The sequence below is a fragment of the Battus philenor genome, unplaced genomic scaffold (assembly GCF_028537555.1).
Source record: "Battus philenor isolate CCGP_79_NKW_IND1 unplaced genomic scaffold, ilBatPhil1.0.hap1 SCAF_12, whole genome shotgun sequence".
Taxonomy (NCBI): Eukaryota; Metazoa; Arthropoda; class Insecta; order Lepidoptera; family Papilionidae; genus Battus; species Battus philenor.
The window spans coordinates 1,084,484-1,105,454 of record NW_027181674.1 but is presented as its reverse complement, the minus strand read 5'-3'; the positions used below and the strand labels follow the sequence as shown (position 1 = coordinate 1,105,454).

Here is a 20,971-nt window from a genome sequence, read left to right as displayed (position 1 = left end):
TAACAGAAGATTGTGACACATGGCGACATCTCGTAGAAGAATAGACGACAGCACATAAAGAACTTGGTCCGTAGACCGCTTAGGTCCGAGTTCTTTTTCCTCGATTTCATTAATTTCAGAGTACAAATAGTTTCCCTATATGTCATACGTACGGTAAGAACGTAGAAGCCGTAGGGCATGCCATCTCGAAGGTTGAGGGCGAAACGCGCGAGCTTAGCGTAGTCCTCGGTGATGCGCACCTCCTGACGGAACCAGAACATCGGCACCAGCGTGTCCTTGTCTGGGAGCTGGTTGTTCAACCTGGTGGATTACAATAAAGTGTTTTTTTACCTAGCTTACACTTCCATTTATAGATTCCGGTATAGCTCTTAGTCTAAAACAACCTTAACGGTAGCGAAGCTCAAGGCTTCCCGTGGGAGCCTTCACTCGGGCCGGAAAAACTATGATTTCACCACGTCTAAACATAAGGAGGAATACTTTGTTAAGGTCGCCGAGAGATGCTGGATACAGATCTCTTCGAACCAATCCTATTGGAAATCTAAGGAGGAGTTCAAAGACCAACAGAAGAACTGCTATGATTGAAATGATGACGATGAACCAATCAGATCCTGGTATTACACATACCCACATCCTAATATATACCCACATAATCCACCTTTCGTGAATCTTCTCCTTCTCTTCTTTTAGCCAATCAGATATCTTTGGGGGGGTTGGTGATCGCAGGTGGTATTATGGTATGCGGAGGACGCTGCTGCCCATCCTCTAGAAATTAGTTACTCAAAGTTACATCAATTGCATTATATTCGTTACATTTTTGTCCTCAGTTTTTATGGACCTCTCGTCCTCAACCCCTCCCCCCTCCGCCTCCATGTTACTTTTCGGGTAAATGTGTGTATCAGGTTTTTAATTTTTATAAGGTATTTACACTTGCACCAAATAGCGATTCCGCTTCTTCTTTTCAGCTGATGGACGCCCCCTTTAAGGTATAGACCCCCCCCTGGAAACGATAAACGGTCCTGCGCTGCCCGTATCCAGCGACTTCCCACGACCTAAATCGTCGATCCACCTGCCGAGCCCACTCCCGCCACGTCTACCACTGCCTAATTTCGTATATCCCCAGTCTAGATATTTTAATCAGAGTTGAAATAAAGATGGAATTATATACTCACGAAATACCGCCAATATGCCGGACAAGAAGGTTGATCTGTAGCTGTGCATACACCTGCAAAGGCATGCCTGTGTACATCTCCAGCGATAACCTGAACTTGTAGTCACTGGAACATAAACGTCACGTTATTGACTTTATATTACTTGGTGTCTTCCGGTTGCTGACTGATGAAGGTGTAAACTTTGATTAGATTCTATCGTAGTCTTCACTGATGGGCAAGTTGAATCATCTTGGCTGGACTTATTTACCATAGTATACGCAATCAGTTCCACTTTATATCGCTGAGAGTAATCCCTAGTGATGAATTCGTTGGTGATATTCCTGGCCCTTCTAAAAATCTATTGTTCAAATATCCACTTACAACGAAAAAACGTAACTGATGAAATAGAGTGAAAGAAAACGGTTCGATGTCTTGGAAATGTGGTTCTGAAAGATTACTTCCGATATCCTTCACATCCTCACTGATACCTATATTCTCCAGAACCTCAAGGTCAATTAACGTCTGCTGGTCTATACAGAGTGGACTGATACCCAACTTTTTTAAGACAGATCAAATAAAAGCCCTCGGAGAATGATCATAAATCTGTACTTGTGAAATGGAACCGGAAAAAGAGGCATGCAACCATCCGATCACCACCATCGTTTACCAGGAGAACATCCTTAAATCTACAGGATGATTGATTATTGGTGTAAAGGTTGTAAAGGGGGCTATAGTCAGCTCTTTTGCTGTCAATTAATATATGGTAAACCCTATCCAGAAATCAATGGTAATGATAATAAAGTAAGAAAAAGCGTTTTAAACGTTTAGATCACATATTAAAATAAATTATTGTTTACTATCTCCCCGCAGAAAGTAAATAAATCCATGTAATACATTTCAGAGTGATCACTTTATATTTTTTGCTGGCAAATGAGCCTTTGAAGACAGAATGGTGGGAGAAATAGTGGGGGACCGTAAAGAGGGCCAGGAATGCTCCGAAGAACATAGCCCTCGTGTAATTAATTCTAAAGAAGTACTTACTCGTTTGGTGATAGACCATCGATCTTGTTAGCGTAGTAGGGATCCATGCCTAGAAAATGGGGGAGGGTCACGAAGGCTGGTGCTCCGAAGCGGCAGGAGGAAACGTTCAGCGCGCCGGAAGGAAGACAGTTCTCGTCGCGGACTTCATCGCAGTAGCACGCCTGGTGGAATTGAAGTAAAACACGTTGCAACAAAAAATTAACACAGATAATTTCTCAGAATTCCAGGGATTTAACGTGCCGGATGTATCACGTGGAAAAGAGGCGAATACGGTTATCGGGGCTGACGGCTCGTGTACCAGATTTAGGAGAGCCTCATTTTGTTTTGCGTTCACTTTCTTCGACCAGATTCCTTTTCTACTTTAACATAGTCTAAATAATGATGTTTTAGGAGCCCAGTAACTTCTGATGCCCCTAAAAACAGTGTTATCGCCTAATGCCCGCGATCATTACGGCATCGCGCGTGCAACCCTTTACATCGGAAACTTATAGCAGATAAACACTAAACTACTGGTAAAAATAGATTCTAATAGATTTTTATTAAAAAAAATAACTACTCGTGATCAAATTCTAATAAGAAGTATGGGCTTTATCTTATTAAAATAAATAAAAAACAACTTTTGTGGCGTAATATCCTAAAACTGTATGAACTGATGTAGCTCAGTTGAAATACTTCACACAAAACATTTGCACAGACACATATTGATTGTGGGTAAGGTAAATAAATAAACAAAAAAAAAACTCTTACCATACTGTCATAGTGATATCCGTTGTCGAATGTGGAGTCATTCGTGCCGTACTGTACACCTTCTAGACCCTCAATGGTCACCGGCCCATCTTTGTTCAGTACTAAGTACCTAAAAAAAACACATTATAAGTTACTCAAAGTTGATGAAAAGAGAGTCGTGGCGTTCCTCCTGTCGGTTCTGTGCTCCCACTGCTCTTGTCTCTCGTCACCATGGATGTTTTGCGGTGTGAAAGCATTCATTTACTGTGTTTTAGTCACATTTGTGATTAAATCTGTCTCTTTTCCTTGCACCACCAGATGTTTCATTGAGTCCTCATATATGTTCATAGAACTTAATGATTTATATTTCCACAGTCGATGATAACATATCCTTTTTACGTTCTTTGAGAATCGAAACCTTTACTATAAGTATAGGTAAGTTATAATAAAATAAATAATACATAGATAATTCCTCGTTCTCTTTTCATTCGACGTTCACGGCAAGACATAGGACTCTCCCAAAGTTAGCCAAGGTGATGATGATGGTCTTGCGCTGCTCGCATCCAACGACTTTAACTATCTCGTCGGTCTACCTGGTGATGGTCCTACTCACACCAGGTCTACCTGGTGTTCGCAACTCTAGAACCTTTCGAACTACCATTAGTTGCATATATAAATATAGTAAAATAATTACTTTATAATTTTTAAATTACATTAAGGTATTTAAATAAATAAATATTTTTTGTAGATCCGAACTTTATATACTTTTCTTGATCTAGAGCATAATACGTACAATGCCCGACGATAAATATTGACATCGAATTTTGGAAAGAGACAATCGGCTAATTTTGGCTTCGTAGAGCGTTATCTCTGTCGCACGACTAACAAAACGTCACATATGTAGTGTGTGACAGAGATAATGCTCTACGAAGCCGAAATTAGCCGATTGTCTCTTTCCAAAGGTCGATGTGCAATATTTATCGTCGGGTACTGTATAGCTAATTATTACAATTTGTTATACATGGCAATGCAAAATCTCTACTTGATTGTAAGGTGGAACAATACATTACACAATCTCTACTGATTATATTTGATTATTTTCTGTCAACTTTTTTCGCTCTTACAGCGTCTTCAAAATCAACTCTCGGATCCGGAATCCGCGTGTTAATGACCTCACCTCTTATCTTAGAGGTCAAATGCAACATTACTCTGCTATAGATATGAAAAATAAACATTTAGAATTGTTACAGTATTTTAGACGACAGGCAAAGGAAGAGAGGCGATGCATGAAAGGTGACAGAGAAAGAGAATGAGAAGGGAAACAGAGAATTGAATGATAGATCTTAAGAATGACAAGAGTGGAAATAACAAAAATATGGCAGGTGAATAAGAGAGATCCCTGATAAAGACGACCATAAAAATAAAAACATTTTACATATCGTGATTGTGTACATTTGCAATAATGATCTTGAACAATTCTTATCGTTGCAAATTTAATTGATACGAACATATTTTAAAAATAAATCATTATTTTTGTAGATAAACATGTTACTTTAAATATGAACACCAATGCTATTAGTACAAACATTACTTGTATCAAATTGTCGCTGTCTTGCCTGTTGCTTGAAGTTTATACTTATTGGCGACACGACCTCTAGTGTATCAAAAAGCCTTATAATAAACAATCTTAATCACTTGCGCTAAATAGACGTGCGTGGCGCAGCGAGATATTTTACATAACTCCTGAAGATGCCCCGTGGAGGGGTGAAACACGTGTTGAGTAATTTGCCAGTGGCGGTTGTGTAATTCGCATTGTTTGCCGCATACGCATTTATCAGCGGACTGGCGGGTAGTGCACTTTGTTGCACGACTACCACTGCATGTGCAGAAGTGGCTAAATATTGGCCCTTACTTACTTAAGTGACTTTAAGTTTACCAACGAGTCCCAAGATAAATCTCAAGATATCATTTTATAAATATTAACTCACGTGCATATATCCGGAGCGAAGATCACCACCTCTTCCTGCCCGTACTCTGGCGCCCACAGCTCCCCGGTGGAACCCTGGACCACACCGCAGTGATCCCTGTACATTGTCCTATTCGAATACTTCCACTTCTCCACGTTGCCCAACCTGCTGAACTCTTCAGCTCCTGTATTCATCAGGAATATTCCGTCGAATTCCAGAGACCCGTTTCGCTGAAAATAAACGCGATTTTTCTTAACTTCGTCTTAATTTAGGCTAAGATTTCATTTTGAAATCTAAAATTGTAGGTCTAGAATAAAAATAAATCTATCTAATCTAGAACGAAGGTCACTAAATGGCAGGCTGATAGGTTCTAGAGTGGAGACCACGAAGGGTCTACACCTGCCACTATGTGGACCACTGACATAGTAAAAGACGCTGGATTTTGGCAGCGCAGGACTGGTCAACTATACCTTCCAGTGGGCGTCCACCTGAGAAGAAGAAAAATAAAACATAACGGTGCATATCGACTCTAAAAGGGATACTCTGAAACATTATAATTAAAATCTTGAATTTCACGCAAAAATAATAGAAATTCTTTCTCAGCCTATTAATTATTGCACAGAATAATAACAGCAATACTACTAATGAAAGTAGACATTATAAAACACAAGAAAACTTCTATAAGCACACATGTAAACATTTCTTAACTGAATATGGAATACTGAATGATATGTGTGTTTTATTTTATTTAAACACCGTTTATACATTTTATGTATAACGGCGAACAATGCCGATGGCATTCTCTACCAGTTAGCAGTTTAAGTAATGAAGAGATAAAATAATGAAGGTAGGTAAAATAATATCATAAAATCAAATTGAGAAGGAAAATCTTCACATAAAAACACCTTACATAAATATGGTAATGGCTACTACTTTCTATGACGCAGCCTAAACGGAAAGACTGGTGTGAGTCACAAGTGACTGACGCGGTCTAAACGAAAAGTTGGTGTCATTCACTGGTGACTGACGAAGCCTAAACAAAAAGTCGATGTCAGTCACTGATGACAGAAGCGGTCTAAACAAAACGGTTGGTGTCAGTCACTGGTGACTGACGAAGCCTAAACAAAAAGTCGATGTCAGTCACTGATGACAGAAGCGGTCTAAACAAAACGGTTGGTGTCAGTCACTGGTGACTGACGAAGCCTAAACAAAAAGTCGGTGTCAATCACTGATGACTGAAGCAGTCTAAACGAAACGGTTGGTGTCAGTCACTGGTGACTGACGAAGCCTAAACAAAAAGTCGGTGTCAGTCACTGATGACAGAAGCGGTCTAAACAAAACGGTTGGTGTCAGTCACTGGTGACTGACGAAGCTTAAACAAAAAGTCGGTGTCAGTCACTGATGACAGAAGCGGTCTAAACAAAACGGTTGGTGTCAGTCACTGGTGACTGACGAAGCCTAAACAAAAAGTCGGTGTCAATTACTGATGACTGAAGCAGTCTAAACGAAACGGTTGGTGTCAGTCACCGGTGACTGACGTGACACTCAACGTGTTAATCATATATATATATATATATATATATATATATATATATATATATATATATATATATATAGATATATATATATATATATATATATACACACATATATATACGATTACACAGTATGAGTTCTTTTAGGTTGTAATAACTAATAAATTGGACTTCGGACACGGTAGAAATTCCTTCCACCCGCACTAAGCGTTTTGCTAATACTTTGTTGCGAACAGCCAAGGAGTAGAACAACCTACTGGAGTCATTGTAGACCAAATCCTTCTGTAAAGAATTAAAAAAGTAATCACATTAAATTAACCAAGTGAATATACTTCATGATTAAATATCATGGTCACCCTATTTAAGAATCCAATACACTCTCACAGCGCGTGGAAATTCACAGGCGACATCGCGTGTTCATAATAGAAAGTACGTTAAGTCGTATAAGAGAATATGAATTGTCAATTTGGTTAACTCGGAATGTGAAAATTTATTTTTTTATTAATTGCATTTTGTATATATATAAATATATATATAAAGAGTACAAGAATAATAAATACGAAGATATTCAATTACAATATTGTAGACAGAAGCCTGTCTAGTACCCGCAGTAGTGTTTAAAGCAGTGTTTTCCTGGATAGGATCATTTCTGTCCTCTGCTGATCCCGTTCGGCCGCCTCCTTCTGGACCAAGACGGTCTCACAGAAAAAGACCACGGCCCTCCACGCCGATGATCCGCTCAGCATCGCCGACACGACTGCTGAAAGGTCAAGGAAAGGTCTTGTCCGATCTCGTCCGCCAGAATCCGTCGCTGCGACTGCCACGCCGGGCAGTCCGCGAGCGTGTGCGGGGCGTAATCCTGGGCGGCCCCAGACACATCGCCTAACCTAACCCAACCTTCCTTCGGCACATTTATTATTATTATTTTAGAGATTTAAATTTTTACATTTCCAATTATTATTATTGTTTATTTTCCAACAATATTTTTATATAATCTAATACAACACGTGTATTAATTGTTTTAGTTTTTTTATGTAACGATCTGGGCCACAGCTAGGTCACAGGTGCACGAGATTACCTTTGAGCTTAAACCCATACTTTCGGAAATCCCTGTACTCCGTGAAAATTTTAACCAGCGGGTGGCTACCTCAGCGTCCAGGAAGAACTTCCTCGTTGTCGAAGCCTTCTCACCTTCCACATACCCCCTATTCCTTTCTCTGACCCTAAATCCCTCCTATTCCTTTCGACATAACTTTAACCATATAAAAATTATGTATAGCGGAAAGAATTTTAGAAAGGCTATAGATCCTACCGTAGCACAAAAAAAAGGTTGAAAATAATGGTTTAAATAGTAGTGTCAACTAAAACAACATCACTAATACACTTGTCATTTTAGTGATGACAACTTTTGGTGATGACTTTTTCCAATACAACACAGTTTAGAAACATATTGTTTTTTATTTCCTATAATGTTATTATTGGAACATTAACTGTTTTAAAGCTTGTATACTGTTACAAAGCAAGAGTTACAGAACTCTCTAAACAATAAACACGGAACCCTAGGATCAAGAAGTGCCGTAAACATGCGTGACCTTGAAGTTATTTGTAGATTTTTGTGTACGGTTCTCGGAAATTCTAACCGAGTACTATCTTGAACTTACTAGAACCATCTCCGTAGTATGAATAGATGTACTCCCCATGTCGACAGTTCAGTGTTGTTTTTCGAGTTATAAGAATAAGATCTACGATCAGTGATACAGAGTGACCATTTGGTAAGTTATTTGGAGAGTGATTTCTTCAGCGATTTGGATGCGAAGTTTGCACTAAGCGAAAGTATACTTGTGTTAAAGTAGGGTGATCATCTGATTTGTGAATAAAGGACTCCTTGTGAACCAGTGGGGTTTCATTCCGAGTCAGAACCAGTACATAACAACACCCATAACCAATCAACATATATATATATGCAACAGTATATTAATAGTAATTAGAATCTTCTAGAAAAAATAACATATTCTAATCCGATTCTGTATATATTAAAGCAATCACATATACGATGATTATGAATTTAAAAGATTATTTTTAATCACACGACATTTCGTGTCGAATCCGGCTCGGACGACCGTGTGGTAATATTTAATATTCAATCGAATATAATTAATTTTATCATAATAATTATAATCGCTTTAATTATTAATCTATATATTTACATAGAGGTTTTACTAGAATATATTGGACATGGTGTTGCAAGACGATTTTACTTATATCACTTCGAAATCAGATTCGATATTACTTATTTTTTCTGCAGTTATCACAAACAATATACTCTAAAAAAGATATTTTCACTACTTAATAAATAAAATAATTTTTATTTTCTCTATTATATTTATACTATATATATGTACATATATATATATATACATCTAATATATAAAATTCTCGTGTCACGGTGTTCGAATTTGAACTCCTCCAAAACGGCTTGACCGATTTTTACCAAATTTTACATGCGTATTCAGTATGTCTGAGAATCGGCTACTATATATTTTCCATACCCCTAAGTGATAAGGGTGGTCCACCCCTAAATTTTATTTTTAATTTTTTTAGACAATTTTTTTGGTTTTTATTTTATTATGATACAGCATACAAAAATACATACAAACCTAAATTTTCACCCCTCTACGATGAACCCTTATCTTACATTTGTTAATTAAAAACTTTAATTTTTTTGCAAAACAACGTTTGCGGGATCAGCTAGTATATATGTATATATGTATATATGTATATATATATATATATATATATATATATATATATATATATGTACATATTATATTTATCCTAAACTATTATTGTCGAAAATTATTCAAAATTCTGTATATACATTCAATCCCGTAACAATCAGTAAAGCCAATACGAAATTCAATTTTTTTTTAATGATCGTGATCATCACTCATAAATCTTTCAGTCCAACTCTTCAAGCTACCTCACCGGCGTAACTCGAAGAGTTGGATCTTCTATTTTCAAGACATAAGTTTCTTCCAAATATATTTATTTATTTACACTTTATTGTACACCAAAGATAATAAAAAAATAAACAATTTATATAGAGATACAATAGGCGGTCTTATCGCTGGAGGCGATCTCTACCAGACAACCTTTGGATGATGAGAATCATGAAGGAGAAGGCAGTTTAGGGTGTACATACATACAAATATATATATATATATATATATATATATACATATATATATATATATATATAGGCGGAGTAATCATGGCAGTGTTATATTATGATATGCAGACGCTTCTGCCCATCCTCTAGAACCTTCTTTGTGAGCAATAGCAATCCTATATATAATGCAGAGTGTGAATCACACAATATACCCCGGGAATCGAATCCACGACACCACTGCCATTCCTTGTATCTTCTTCTTCTTCTTCCGTCTCTTTTCCCTTTATTTGGGGTCGGGTCTCCTTATCAATTTGCGCCAGGCCACTCTATCCTGGGTTGTCTCTGCGTCAAGTTGAAGGGTTTCAAGTTCCTTTCCGATATTAGACCACCACGTATCTTTTGGGCGCCCTCTCCCTCTTGGGAATTTGGGAGGCTTAAGACAGTTTTAACATGGTCATCTGGTTTTCGTTGAATGTGGCCATACCATCGCAATCTATTTACTGCCATTCCTTGTATATTTAATATATTATAAATATATATAAGAATATACTAATGGACAGACCAACTAATGGCACTATATTATTAGAACGTAAAAGCGGTCATTGAACAGTGCTAATGCATTATATAAACCAGTGAAAGTGCATATTTGCAACACGTAACCGAACATCGCACCAGCTGTTCACTTCATAGCGTAATGCAAAAACAATTCGTACGCGCTATAATTCTATCGCTTCGTATTTATTGTTGAGGAACAATTTATATAAGGTTTCAGACGAAGAGAAGACTCTGGGAGTTAAGAGTTAAAAGAGAACTATAATCTATCGATAACGAATCCTATAACTAACTTTATTTACACAACCAATCACAACCCTTACATTTCAACCAATCCCGCGAGTCGTTTGTGTGAGTGCGACGGAATATGTGTGCAACAGAGAAAGGTATATATAAATAAGAACGATCGCGATGTCTCGATGTACATGTCATGCACTACTCACATATCTAATGGATACAGGCGTTACTTTGCGGAAGTCCATCCTAAGTAAGAAAAGGACAAATATATAGCTACTTCCGCTATGCAGCAGTAGTCGTGCAATAAAGTGCACCGCAAGTCAGCCCGCTGATAAATGCACATGTAGCAAACAAAGCGAATTACACAACTACCACTGTTAAATCACTCAACACGTATTTCACCCCTCCTCGAGGAATCCTCAGGAGTAATGTTACACCGATTAGTGCCAAACACCGAGTGCCACTCTACGATTAGCGGCATTTGTCAGCGGGCTGGCGGGCGGTGCACTTTATTGCACGACTACTGCTGCATAGCGGAAGTAGCAATATATTAGTCCTTAAAGAAAAACTTAAAGAAGAAAAGTCGCTAACCCATAAATCAGGATAAGAGGCCTCTCAGAGCGGGACCATTATATAAAAAAAAGATACAGCCTCAAAAAATTCACAAATAGTATGATAATTATACAGGATTGCCACTGCTCACAAAGAAGTTTCCAGAGGACAATAAGAAGCATCCTCTGCGATCGCCAACCCGTTTGTCAAGAGTGACGATTATGGTATATCTCACCATAAATACCTAGGAAAGCATTTACTTTACAGCGGGCATCTATGAACTAAAACGATGGTCTGAAAAATATATTCAGTATATAGTGGTATAAGCACATTCTCATTGTGAAGTCACGCGATCAGGCACGTAAAACGGATTTTTTATTGCTGCGATAATGCACAAAGATTTTAACACTGTAATCATTTGATACGATGATATCGCTCACTCTTTCTCGCTATTTAACCCTTTCGTTACTTGCGGCGGAGTTAGCCGGCATCCTTGTAATATGAACTTATGTGTAGATCCCTGTTTTAAGATTTATCACAGCCAAATATATTACTAACAATTATATCTACTTCTAATTTTAATTAATATATCAGTGAAATGTTTAAATATGTAATACAAATGAGAAAATTTGAACATCAGCTTAGCGACATGCAATGTGCACACTTCTCGGCGCAAATGTTGTGTTCAGTAGCGTCACTTCGACGAAACGGAATGCGGTAAGGAAAGGGTTAATGACCACCTTTATTGCGTCGGAAATGAATCCTTTTAAAATTTATTTCAATGTCAAACGTAACGTCAGGTCGTGAAATATATTCTATTTTATTTATATATCATGCTATGTACCAATTCAGCAGTACGAAGTATCCTAGAAGATAGATTAGAAGCAGCCAGCATCCACTGTGTATGGACCACCTTAACGAGATAACTTTGACCTTTTAAAATTTATCATTTAATAATTCTCTAAAGTTAATCTTAAAAGAGTATATTTTTAACTCTATCTACTCTGTACATACAACCATATGATTATAATGTAAGAAAATTGTAAATAAATAATAATAAATGTAAACAATAGTAATATGTACATAAATTAAATAATGTAAAATAAAATAAAAGTCAAAATTGTATAAACAAAGGAATGAGGTGATAAATGAAAGGTATCGGAAAAGAGGGAAAATGGAATGAAAAGGTAAGATTGATGAAATGTGAAAAGTAAGGAATAGAATAAAAGATCTTAAGTTGCATGAAAGAAGAGCACGAAAATAAAAATACTAAGTGAAAAAATTATTAAAAGAAATAGAGGTCTCTAACCCAAAAATAAGTTAGAGGTACGAGACCCCAAACAGCGTGGCCCACAAAAAATTAAAAAAAGACGAATAATCGTACATTTTTTATAAATATTTTTCTTATAGATATAAAAAAAAAATTAATAAATAACATAGTACACACTTGGTGTGAATAAACTGATAACACCGATACATTGACGAGTGCATCCGTCTTAGATAATGTGGTACGAAGGTTCAACGCGCAATGTATTAGAAATCAATTGAATATATCTATGTGTGTGGGTGTAATACACATATAATAAATTATTTAATTGAATCGTAGATAAGTAAAAAAGGACTAGTATATATCTACTTCCGCTATGCAGCAGTAGTCGTGCAACAAAGTGCACCGCCCGCCAGCCCGTTGATAAATGCGTATGCGGCAAACAATGCGAAACACAACTACCACCGTTAATTCATTCAACACGTGTTTCACCCCTCCACGGAGCATCTTCAGGAGTTATGTTACACCGATTAGTGCACTCTGTGTTTGGTCGCACGACTACCACTGCATGTGCGGAAGTGGCTAAATATTGGTCTTCTTCTTACTTATATCTAATTTTTTCAAATTCCAAACAAGCCATGTTTATGCAAGTGATATACATAATTAAGAAACAATTGTCAGCTATCAGTTGATACGTAGTCTAATTATTGCAATTGAGATCATTTGTTATAAATAGCATTGGGTCAGTTCACGATGACCCGTCTGACTAATCTGACTACGCGAAATAATTTATTCTGACACAAAAAAATATTCTTCATTTATTAATTCTATTATATTTACGGTTATTACTTGTGTAAATCACGAGAAGAATTCCGTAGGAGCTCAATTTGATTGTAACTTAAATCTGTCTTGAATGGACTCGGTGTTTGACACTAATCGGTGTAACATAACTCCTGAAGATACCCAGTGGAGGGGTGAAACACGTGTTGAGTGATTTGACGGTGGCGGTTGTGTGATTCGCATTGTTTGCCGCATATGTATTTATCAGCGGGTTGGCGGGCGGTGCATTTAATTGCACGACTACCACCACATGTGCGGAAGTGGCTAAATATTGGTCCTTTTCTTACTTAACTTGAATCAGATTCACCTACTCCATAGTGAAATCGTTCAATTTAAACATAAAATTGTGATTTCAGTAATAAATAACATTGTAAAATGAATTTATTTATTAATACAATTGATTATAAAATATTATAAATATAAGAAGGTCATTTAAAAATGTTTACAATTATATAGAAAAATATACTACTCAAAACAAAATAGGGCCCACCATCATTTTGCCCCTTAATTTATGTGCATACATGATTATTAAATTTTTACAATTAGTCGATGTTGAATTAGGGTTTTACACATTAAGTAAACACAAAATAACGTTTGAATTGTTTAATTTTATCGCAATACACTCAAATACACATTTTTAGAGAAAATGAGCACTAAGTAGACTGTCAATAAAATCTTTTATAGTCACTGTTTGTTTTTAATAAACTTGCCGGGAGCTTTTCTTTAGTATCGAGTAGGACCTCCTTTGCTCCGTATGCACTATCTGAGCCTATCTGGAACACTCTCAATCAGATGAGTGATGTTTTGGTCGGGTATTCGTTCCCAACAGTTTCAGCGCGTTTATGAGGTCCTGTTGGCTGTTAACGTGGCTATGGGTCTCTTTAAGACTTCTTTTCAATTGATCCCATAAATGCTCAATCGGGTTGAGATCGGGACTCATTGCTGGCCAAGGTAAAACCGAGATATTGGCATCAGAAAGTGCCCTCTGAGTGACCCTAGCTGTATGCTCACGAGCATTGTCTTGCATAAACACAAAATTATCACCTACTCTTTGTGAATATGGGATGACATAAGGTCGGATTACTTGCTCGACGTAACTGGCTGCAGTTACCGTCCCTTCGTTCAAGATCACCAGCTCTGTTTTGCCTAACAAGCTTATACTGCCCCATATCATCACACTCGGGCCCCCAAAACGATCAGTACCGTGCATGCATGGTTCAGTAAAACGTTCTCCTTCTCTTCTCGACACACGTACACGTCTGTCATCGCTAAAAAACTTAACTTTACACTCGTCTGAAAAGAGTACTGTCCTCCAATTGTCCATGGTCCAGTCCAAATGCTCACGCGCAAACCTTAAACGTGTTGCCCGGTGAGCCCTTGTTAATTTTAAACGAATAACACGCATCTTAGAATGTTGCCCGTCCTCGTGGAGTCGATTCCGAATGGTTTGACCACTAACGCGTGTGCCAGTAGATTGCCTTAGCCGGGATTGCAAGGTCCGGGCGGTTGTCGTGCGGTCCCGGCGCGCAGTCAATCGAATGTACCGGTCTTCTTGAGCAGTTGTGGCTCGAATCCTTTCTAATCCAGGTCTTCTAGCCACACTACCTGTCTCCTGGAACCGCTCCCATACGTTTCGAATAGCTCGCCGTGACACACCAAGGCGAGATGCAACCGATCTTTGCGATTCTCCCTCTTGAAGCAAAAGAACTGCCCTTGTCGAAGTTTCCACATCCATATGACGACGAGAACCTGGCATTGTAATCGGGAATAATGCCGAAACAAAAAAAACACAGCTAAACAAAGTGTGATCAAAGTATTGCGCTTAAAGCAAGACTGAGAACACAAACGATTGAAAATTTAAGAAATGGATAAATTTAAGCACTTTACTTTTTTGTCTACCCACTTGAAATCAACAAAAAAGTTAACTATTAAAAATCATTATGAACTAATAAACATGTGTGCTAGAAGTGGTAATGCTTCATTTTGTCAATGATTAGTATATGAGTTATTTATAAACACGATTAGAGACAAAGTTGCGGTGGGCCCTATTTTGTTTTGAGTAGTTTACATAGTTAGCGAGGATTGAATCGTCAATACGTTTTTGGTGGCATAAGGAAAGTGAGTGTGTTTACAACTCCTTCACCAGCTGAGAGAGTCAGGTAGTTGGCGCACGGGATACTTCCTTTAAAGAGTACTGCCGTAAGAGACGGTGGAGTATTGTTTCTATCAGAATAAATAACGGTTAGGAACTTTGTTGACAGGATCTATAAATATACCTACAATATAACTATAAACGTAATGTAAAATAAATGTTAATTGTAAAATAACAAATAGGTTAAAATAAAAAGAAATGTAAAAAAATAATAAAAGATAAAAAAAATTCAAATTAAGGAACGAGGTTACGAATGAAAAAATCGAATAAAAGGGAAATGTAGAAAGAAAGGTAAAGTACGAAAGAACATAAGATAAATGAAAGAAGTGCGCGAAAATAAAAGTATTTTATGACAAACTTATTAAAAGAAAATAAAAGTCATTATTCCAAAAATAAGATGGAGTACGAGAGACCCCAATAACAAGTGGTATTACAAAAATGACTTTAAATATACAGTATAATCTCGTCTTTTCAGACCCATAGATGCCCACTAGAAATCGACACGGATTGAAGATCGCAGTGTGGTATTATGGTACACAGAGGAAGCTGAATCCTCTGGAAACTTATTCCATAAACAGCGATAATCCTATATAACTAATGCATAAAGTGTCTAAATAAAACATTTTATCTCGTGAACCAAACAGTCTTTGCCGATATATTAGCAACATCTTAGTCATATTAAAATTAAAACTGTTTGCTGGCATTTGTCACGCGCGGCCTGATAGTTAAAATTCAAAGGTCATTCTTAGTCATTGATGTCGCAATAAGATCACTCGTTAACATATATTACATGATTCATCGCTAATAGACCAGATAAAATAATTGTGATGCAATTATTTTAACCCTTTCGTCCCGGAATACTAAAACATTAAATTTTTCAAAAAATGCCAACCAAAACCACGTGCAGACAATGAAAATTAGCGCTAGACCAGCTAGAGTGATGCAGACAGCGTGCGATTTACATAACCTCAAAACCAAACGCATAAACAACGGCCTGGTACAATTTACACTGAAAACGAGCGATCGTTTTAGGTTCCAGGGGTTTTCACACATTTGTGGTACATATGTACCATCCGGGACGAAAGGGTTAAGCCTCTCTGTCTCTCGACCTTCACAACTTCTCTCTTTCTTCCTTCTACCATTCTTCATATCTTGTATCATTATCACAGCATTCACACATCGCCTTCTATCCCACTTCTATCACCACATTTCTTGTAATTTTGATAAATTACATTTCCAGTCGACTTTAATTTACATTATTTCTATTTCTCAATTTTTCTTTCATTTTTTAAAATTTCGTTTCTATGGACTTATTTTACAGAAATACCGATTGATTTGTTACCGCTCCGGCATTGATTTGGTTTACTAGATGACAAAAGGTTGTTGATAACGAATGTGAATATATTGTTGATTAGAAATAAAAACTTGTTAAGAATGTAGTCGTGTGAATTTAACTTAAGAAATCTACTTTATTACTTTCCGGTCCCTCTAATATATCAGTGTCCTCTTACACGGTCTTGTTACAAAGCAAATATGGAACATAGTCAACATATATATGGCCACATTCAACGAAAACCAGATGGCCACGTGGTAAAAACTGCCTTAAGCCTCCCAGAATTCCCAAAAGGGAGAGGGCGTCCAAAAGCTACGTGGTGTTCTAATATCAGAAAGGAACTGGAAACCCTTCAACTTGATGCAGGGACAACCCAGAATAGAGTGGCCTGGCGCAAATTGATAAGGAGACCCGACCCCAAATAAAGGGAAAAGAGAAGGAAGAAGAAGAAGAAGAGTCAACATATATATGACAATATGTTCAATTTCATCGTCCACATGCAAGCCACTCTGTTCAGGTAGAGCGGTTTACAACATCTAACCAGCTTCTGTTTTATATTTAAGTTCACAGATCCCTGAACTCGGTTTTGATGAAGCTGTAAAAGCCCCCGGGATAGCAGCATCAACTTCAATCGAAACCAAGTAGTATGCTAGACGATGAACATCCATTGCAAGGGATACATAAAACTTTATAACAAAACTCTAAACTCTATCAAGTCAAATAAAATCCTCTTCGTCTTTTCTGCCGTAAATGTCTATTGCTAGACACAATTCTTCTCCATTATCCAGGAGATGGTGCACTCCTTAAGTATGCCTTCTTATTCTGGGAAGAATATCCCGAAACATAAAAACATCCTGTACCTAACACCCCAAGTCAATAAACAGTCTCTATTAGCCAAAGCTACACGAGGTTCAGGGACTAAATAGTGAGGCGGTCATCGTTGTCCGTCGAATAAAAGATATCACGTCACACGATCTCGTGCGTATATCACACGAACGAGACTCAAGATGCGATAGCAAGGTTCATCAATGTGAATACGGCAACCGCCGCACAGATACTGTCGCACAAACTGATGAAGCCAATATGGAGAAGGAACCAGGAAGTGGTTTGACGAAACGTAATGTTAAAACTGCACATTATCAGGGCGCCGTTAAAATAGATTAAGATACAGTAAACACTGTAACATGCAAAAACGTGAGCAAAAAACTTTTCGGAAATATTAAACGTAAAAGCACGTATGCTAATGTCTATGGAATATAGATCATAATCATAAATAAATCCAGATACGATAAATTGGATGCCCATCCAGGAGCAGGGTTAGAAAGTCAATCCAGTTTTTGGATAAACCGTAAAACACTAGATCAGAGTTCCCCAAACCTTTTTGTGTCGTAGACCCCTTGCCATGTTTTTCCGTGTTGGGTAGACCTCCTACTTACCTGATATTGATTTCCTGTAAATTTCTAACTGTAGTGAAGTTTAGTGTTAAAAACTTAAAGTAAAAACTCGAAATAAAATGCATCTGTTATGTAAAATATACGTAACATTAAATAAATGATGTCCAACATCCTACAACTTACACAATTTTATAAACATATACAATATTTTTTTTACTTCATAGGTACTTTTAAAAATAACGTAAATGTTTTGACATTATAAGATAGTATGATGTAAGTAAATAGGTACTATCAGTGTATGTGTTGAGATCCACTATCGTGGACCCCCATTTTCGTTTCATGGACCCCCAAATTTTTTTTCGCTGACGTAGACCCCTTGCAGGTTGTCATAGACCACTAGGGGTCGATATAGACCACTTTGGGAATCACTGCACTAGATACAAGTTGGTAATATTTTAAATCTATAAGTAGGCCAGTGGAGGTCGCACAGACTAACCTAAATCTACATCCAAAAATTACTCAAGCATATTAAGCTAGCAACAGATAAAATTCAATATCAGATGTAATTATATACAATGTATGCTATCAAATACATAATTTTAAATTCCTATCTAATCACAACGTATTACATACATATCACAGTGTATCATAATCGCCAGATAAAATTATTTTTTTAATCTTTTTTCCATATAGAAACGTATTAATAATAATGAACAAAGTCATAAAAGTCAATTAATACATGTTAATTTATCAATTTAATACGAGGACGATAACAATTACTATCCTATTCTAGTAAATTCCTGCATTCTCATCTTCCATCTTCATATCCGCGTTGGGTTGCAGATGTACGTGATAAAATTTAGAAATTGTTACAAAGATCCAAAAACTCCTGAGGAAATATACATACCAGTGTTTAATCTAAATTTATAAATTTCAAGTGCTTTTGCGCAATTAGATCCAACTATTCCGATCATTGTTGATGATCAAAGAAATGTTTTAATAGTTTTTTTTTAATCTGTTGATGCAAATCATTCTATAAGGTCCGTGATGGTAGGTTCCAGAAAGAATTACTGGAAACCAAATTATGATCATTACATTGACATTACCCTACCAGCTAGTGGTCGTCAGAACCTTTTAGACCCAAAAGTAACCAAAAAAATAATACTGCCATTTCAAACAAGCAATAATCAAATAATAAATACTCACCGAGTAGAACCAGCCGAAACGATCGAAGGGTATAACGAACGGAAGATCAGGAAAGTGTTCCACGATGTCAAAGAGCGGATCCCGGATGCCGTCGAACAGCCACGAGGACACGTTGGCGGTGAGGAACATATTCTCGTGGTTCAACCTCATGAACACGTCGACAGCCAGACGCAGGAACAGCGGCTCGTGGCGGAGTACGTAACCTACGGTCTAAAAGAGGCTTCGATCAGAGAACTGGTTAAGGAAATCTAAATTTCAGGAAACGAAAAAATCTTTCATCCACAGTTGCTTAAACTTGATATCAGTCAAGCCGATGAAGTATCTATTACATAGACCCTAGTGTACGACTCTGGAACACCCCTCAGAATTACTTTATAGTTGCTGACTAAATGCCTTTAGGGTAAACATCGATTCTGCTTCTTCCTTTCCACCGATGGACGCCCATTGCAAGGCAAAGTTCTTCCCCAAATATATCTATGGAGGAATATACCATAACTGCCACGTCTGGCAAGCGGATTGGTGATCGCAGTGTGAATTATATTGGATTATATTCTGAGAATAGAATCTACGACCTACTCTTACTCAATCTCAGTTCTCTATATACTGCTCGACAATTTATCAATTGGATTTAATCACAAAAAATATAGAAATTCGTTTTAAAACTGACAAAATCATGCACAAACGTAAGGTATGGAAAGGAAGATCAGCATGTTTATTGACATTTATGTTTTAACGCTATAGTAGATAGGTCGTTGAGTAAAAGTTGGTCGAAAGTGTAAGAAACACTGTATTCAATATTGCTAGTCGATTTGGTTCTTGATTCTCATCTGACTTGTTCCGACGCATCTTTATTCTTTGCTTCTCTTGTTTCCTCTGGTTTCTTTATTTTACCGATATATTTTACATATTGAGTAGTACAACTCGTGGGTGACTGAACCCGCACAGGTACTGTGCGAGCGAGACAGCACTAGGGATTAATGTTTGACATACTGTTATTGATTTATGATTTCCATAAATCAACATTGTGAGAGAAATTACAACGCATACCTTCTCCAGTGAGGATTGTTCATCAGAATTTTACAAGGCCAATCAATGCTAATACCGATATCAAACACATTGCATGAATAATTATAATATGCGTCAGTCGCCAATCCCAGATAACAAGATTAAATTTAATCATTAAGTAGAAAAAACATGCATTTTCATAGTGAAATTGCAAATTCATACATAAATCAATAAATGCAAATAGATTTGAGTGAAATAATTGTTTAGATCGATATGTCTATCGACATCTAAAGCAAAAAACTTTATATCAGAAGTATGACCAACAAAAAAATGATCCAAATATTTCCACACATCATAATCATCATTATTTTATCTGTAACTTCACTTATAGACATTGGCCATATCCATATCTTCCCAGTGGGATCGATAGCCACTACCACTAACATACAAATCCGATAGCTTACGAAAGGTATTTTCATTAGTTGAATCTTCTCATTTATAACTTGATGTCATTGCAAAATCCCAAACATAACCTTCTCTTTGGCTCCTTTAGCATCTGTGAGCAATAAAGCCTTAAATGATCATCTCAACGCCGTCGGTACTGGTAACACATGTGTAGAACATCATCTGAAGGTACTTACAGATACTGGACGAGACGTTTCGTGGTGTTCGACTAACATAGATCTAGATTGAAAGAGTATATGGGGATCGTCGAGAAGTAGCAGCAAAATGAAAAAGCCAGAGGAAGAAAGAGAAGCAAATAACAAAGAAGCGTAGGAAGAAGTCAGAAGAGAATCAAGAACCAAATCGATTAGCAACAATCGACTTGCAATATTAAATACAGTGT

The 20,971-nt window shown here is 37.1% G+C and overlaps 1 protein-coding gene across 1 annotated transcript in view; it reads right to left on the bottom strand.

The window, feature by feature from the left end:
• LOC137932929 (protein croquemort-like) overlaps positions 1 to 20,971 on the bottom strand; it is a 37,567-nt gene that overhangs the window by 4,010 nt on the left and 12,586 nt on the right. The window contains exons 5-10 of the mRNA XM_068776619.1: positions 19,120 to 19,329; positions 4,904 to 5,112; positions 2,937 to 3,045; positions 2,190 to 2,350; positions 1,170 to 1,274; positions 153 to 300 (exon numbers count right to left, since the gene is read on the bottom strand). Coding sequence (XP_068632720.1) covers positions 153 to 300; positions 1,170 to 1,274; positions 2,190 to 2,350; positions 2,937 to 3,045; positions 4,904 to 5,112; positions 19,120 to 19,329 — 942 coding nt within the window. The remainder of the gene's footprint in view (positions 1 to 152; positions 301 to 1,169; positions 1,275 to 2,189; positions 2,351 to 2,936; positions 3,046 to 4,903; positions 5,113 to 19,119; positions 19,330 to 20,971) is intronic.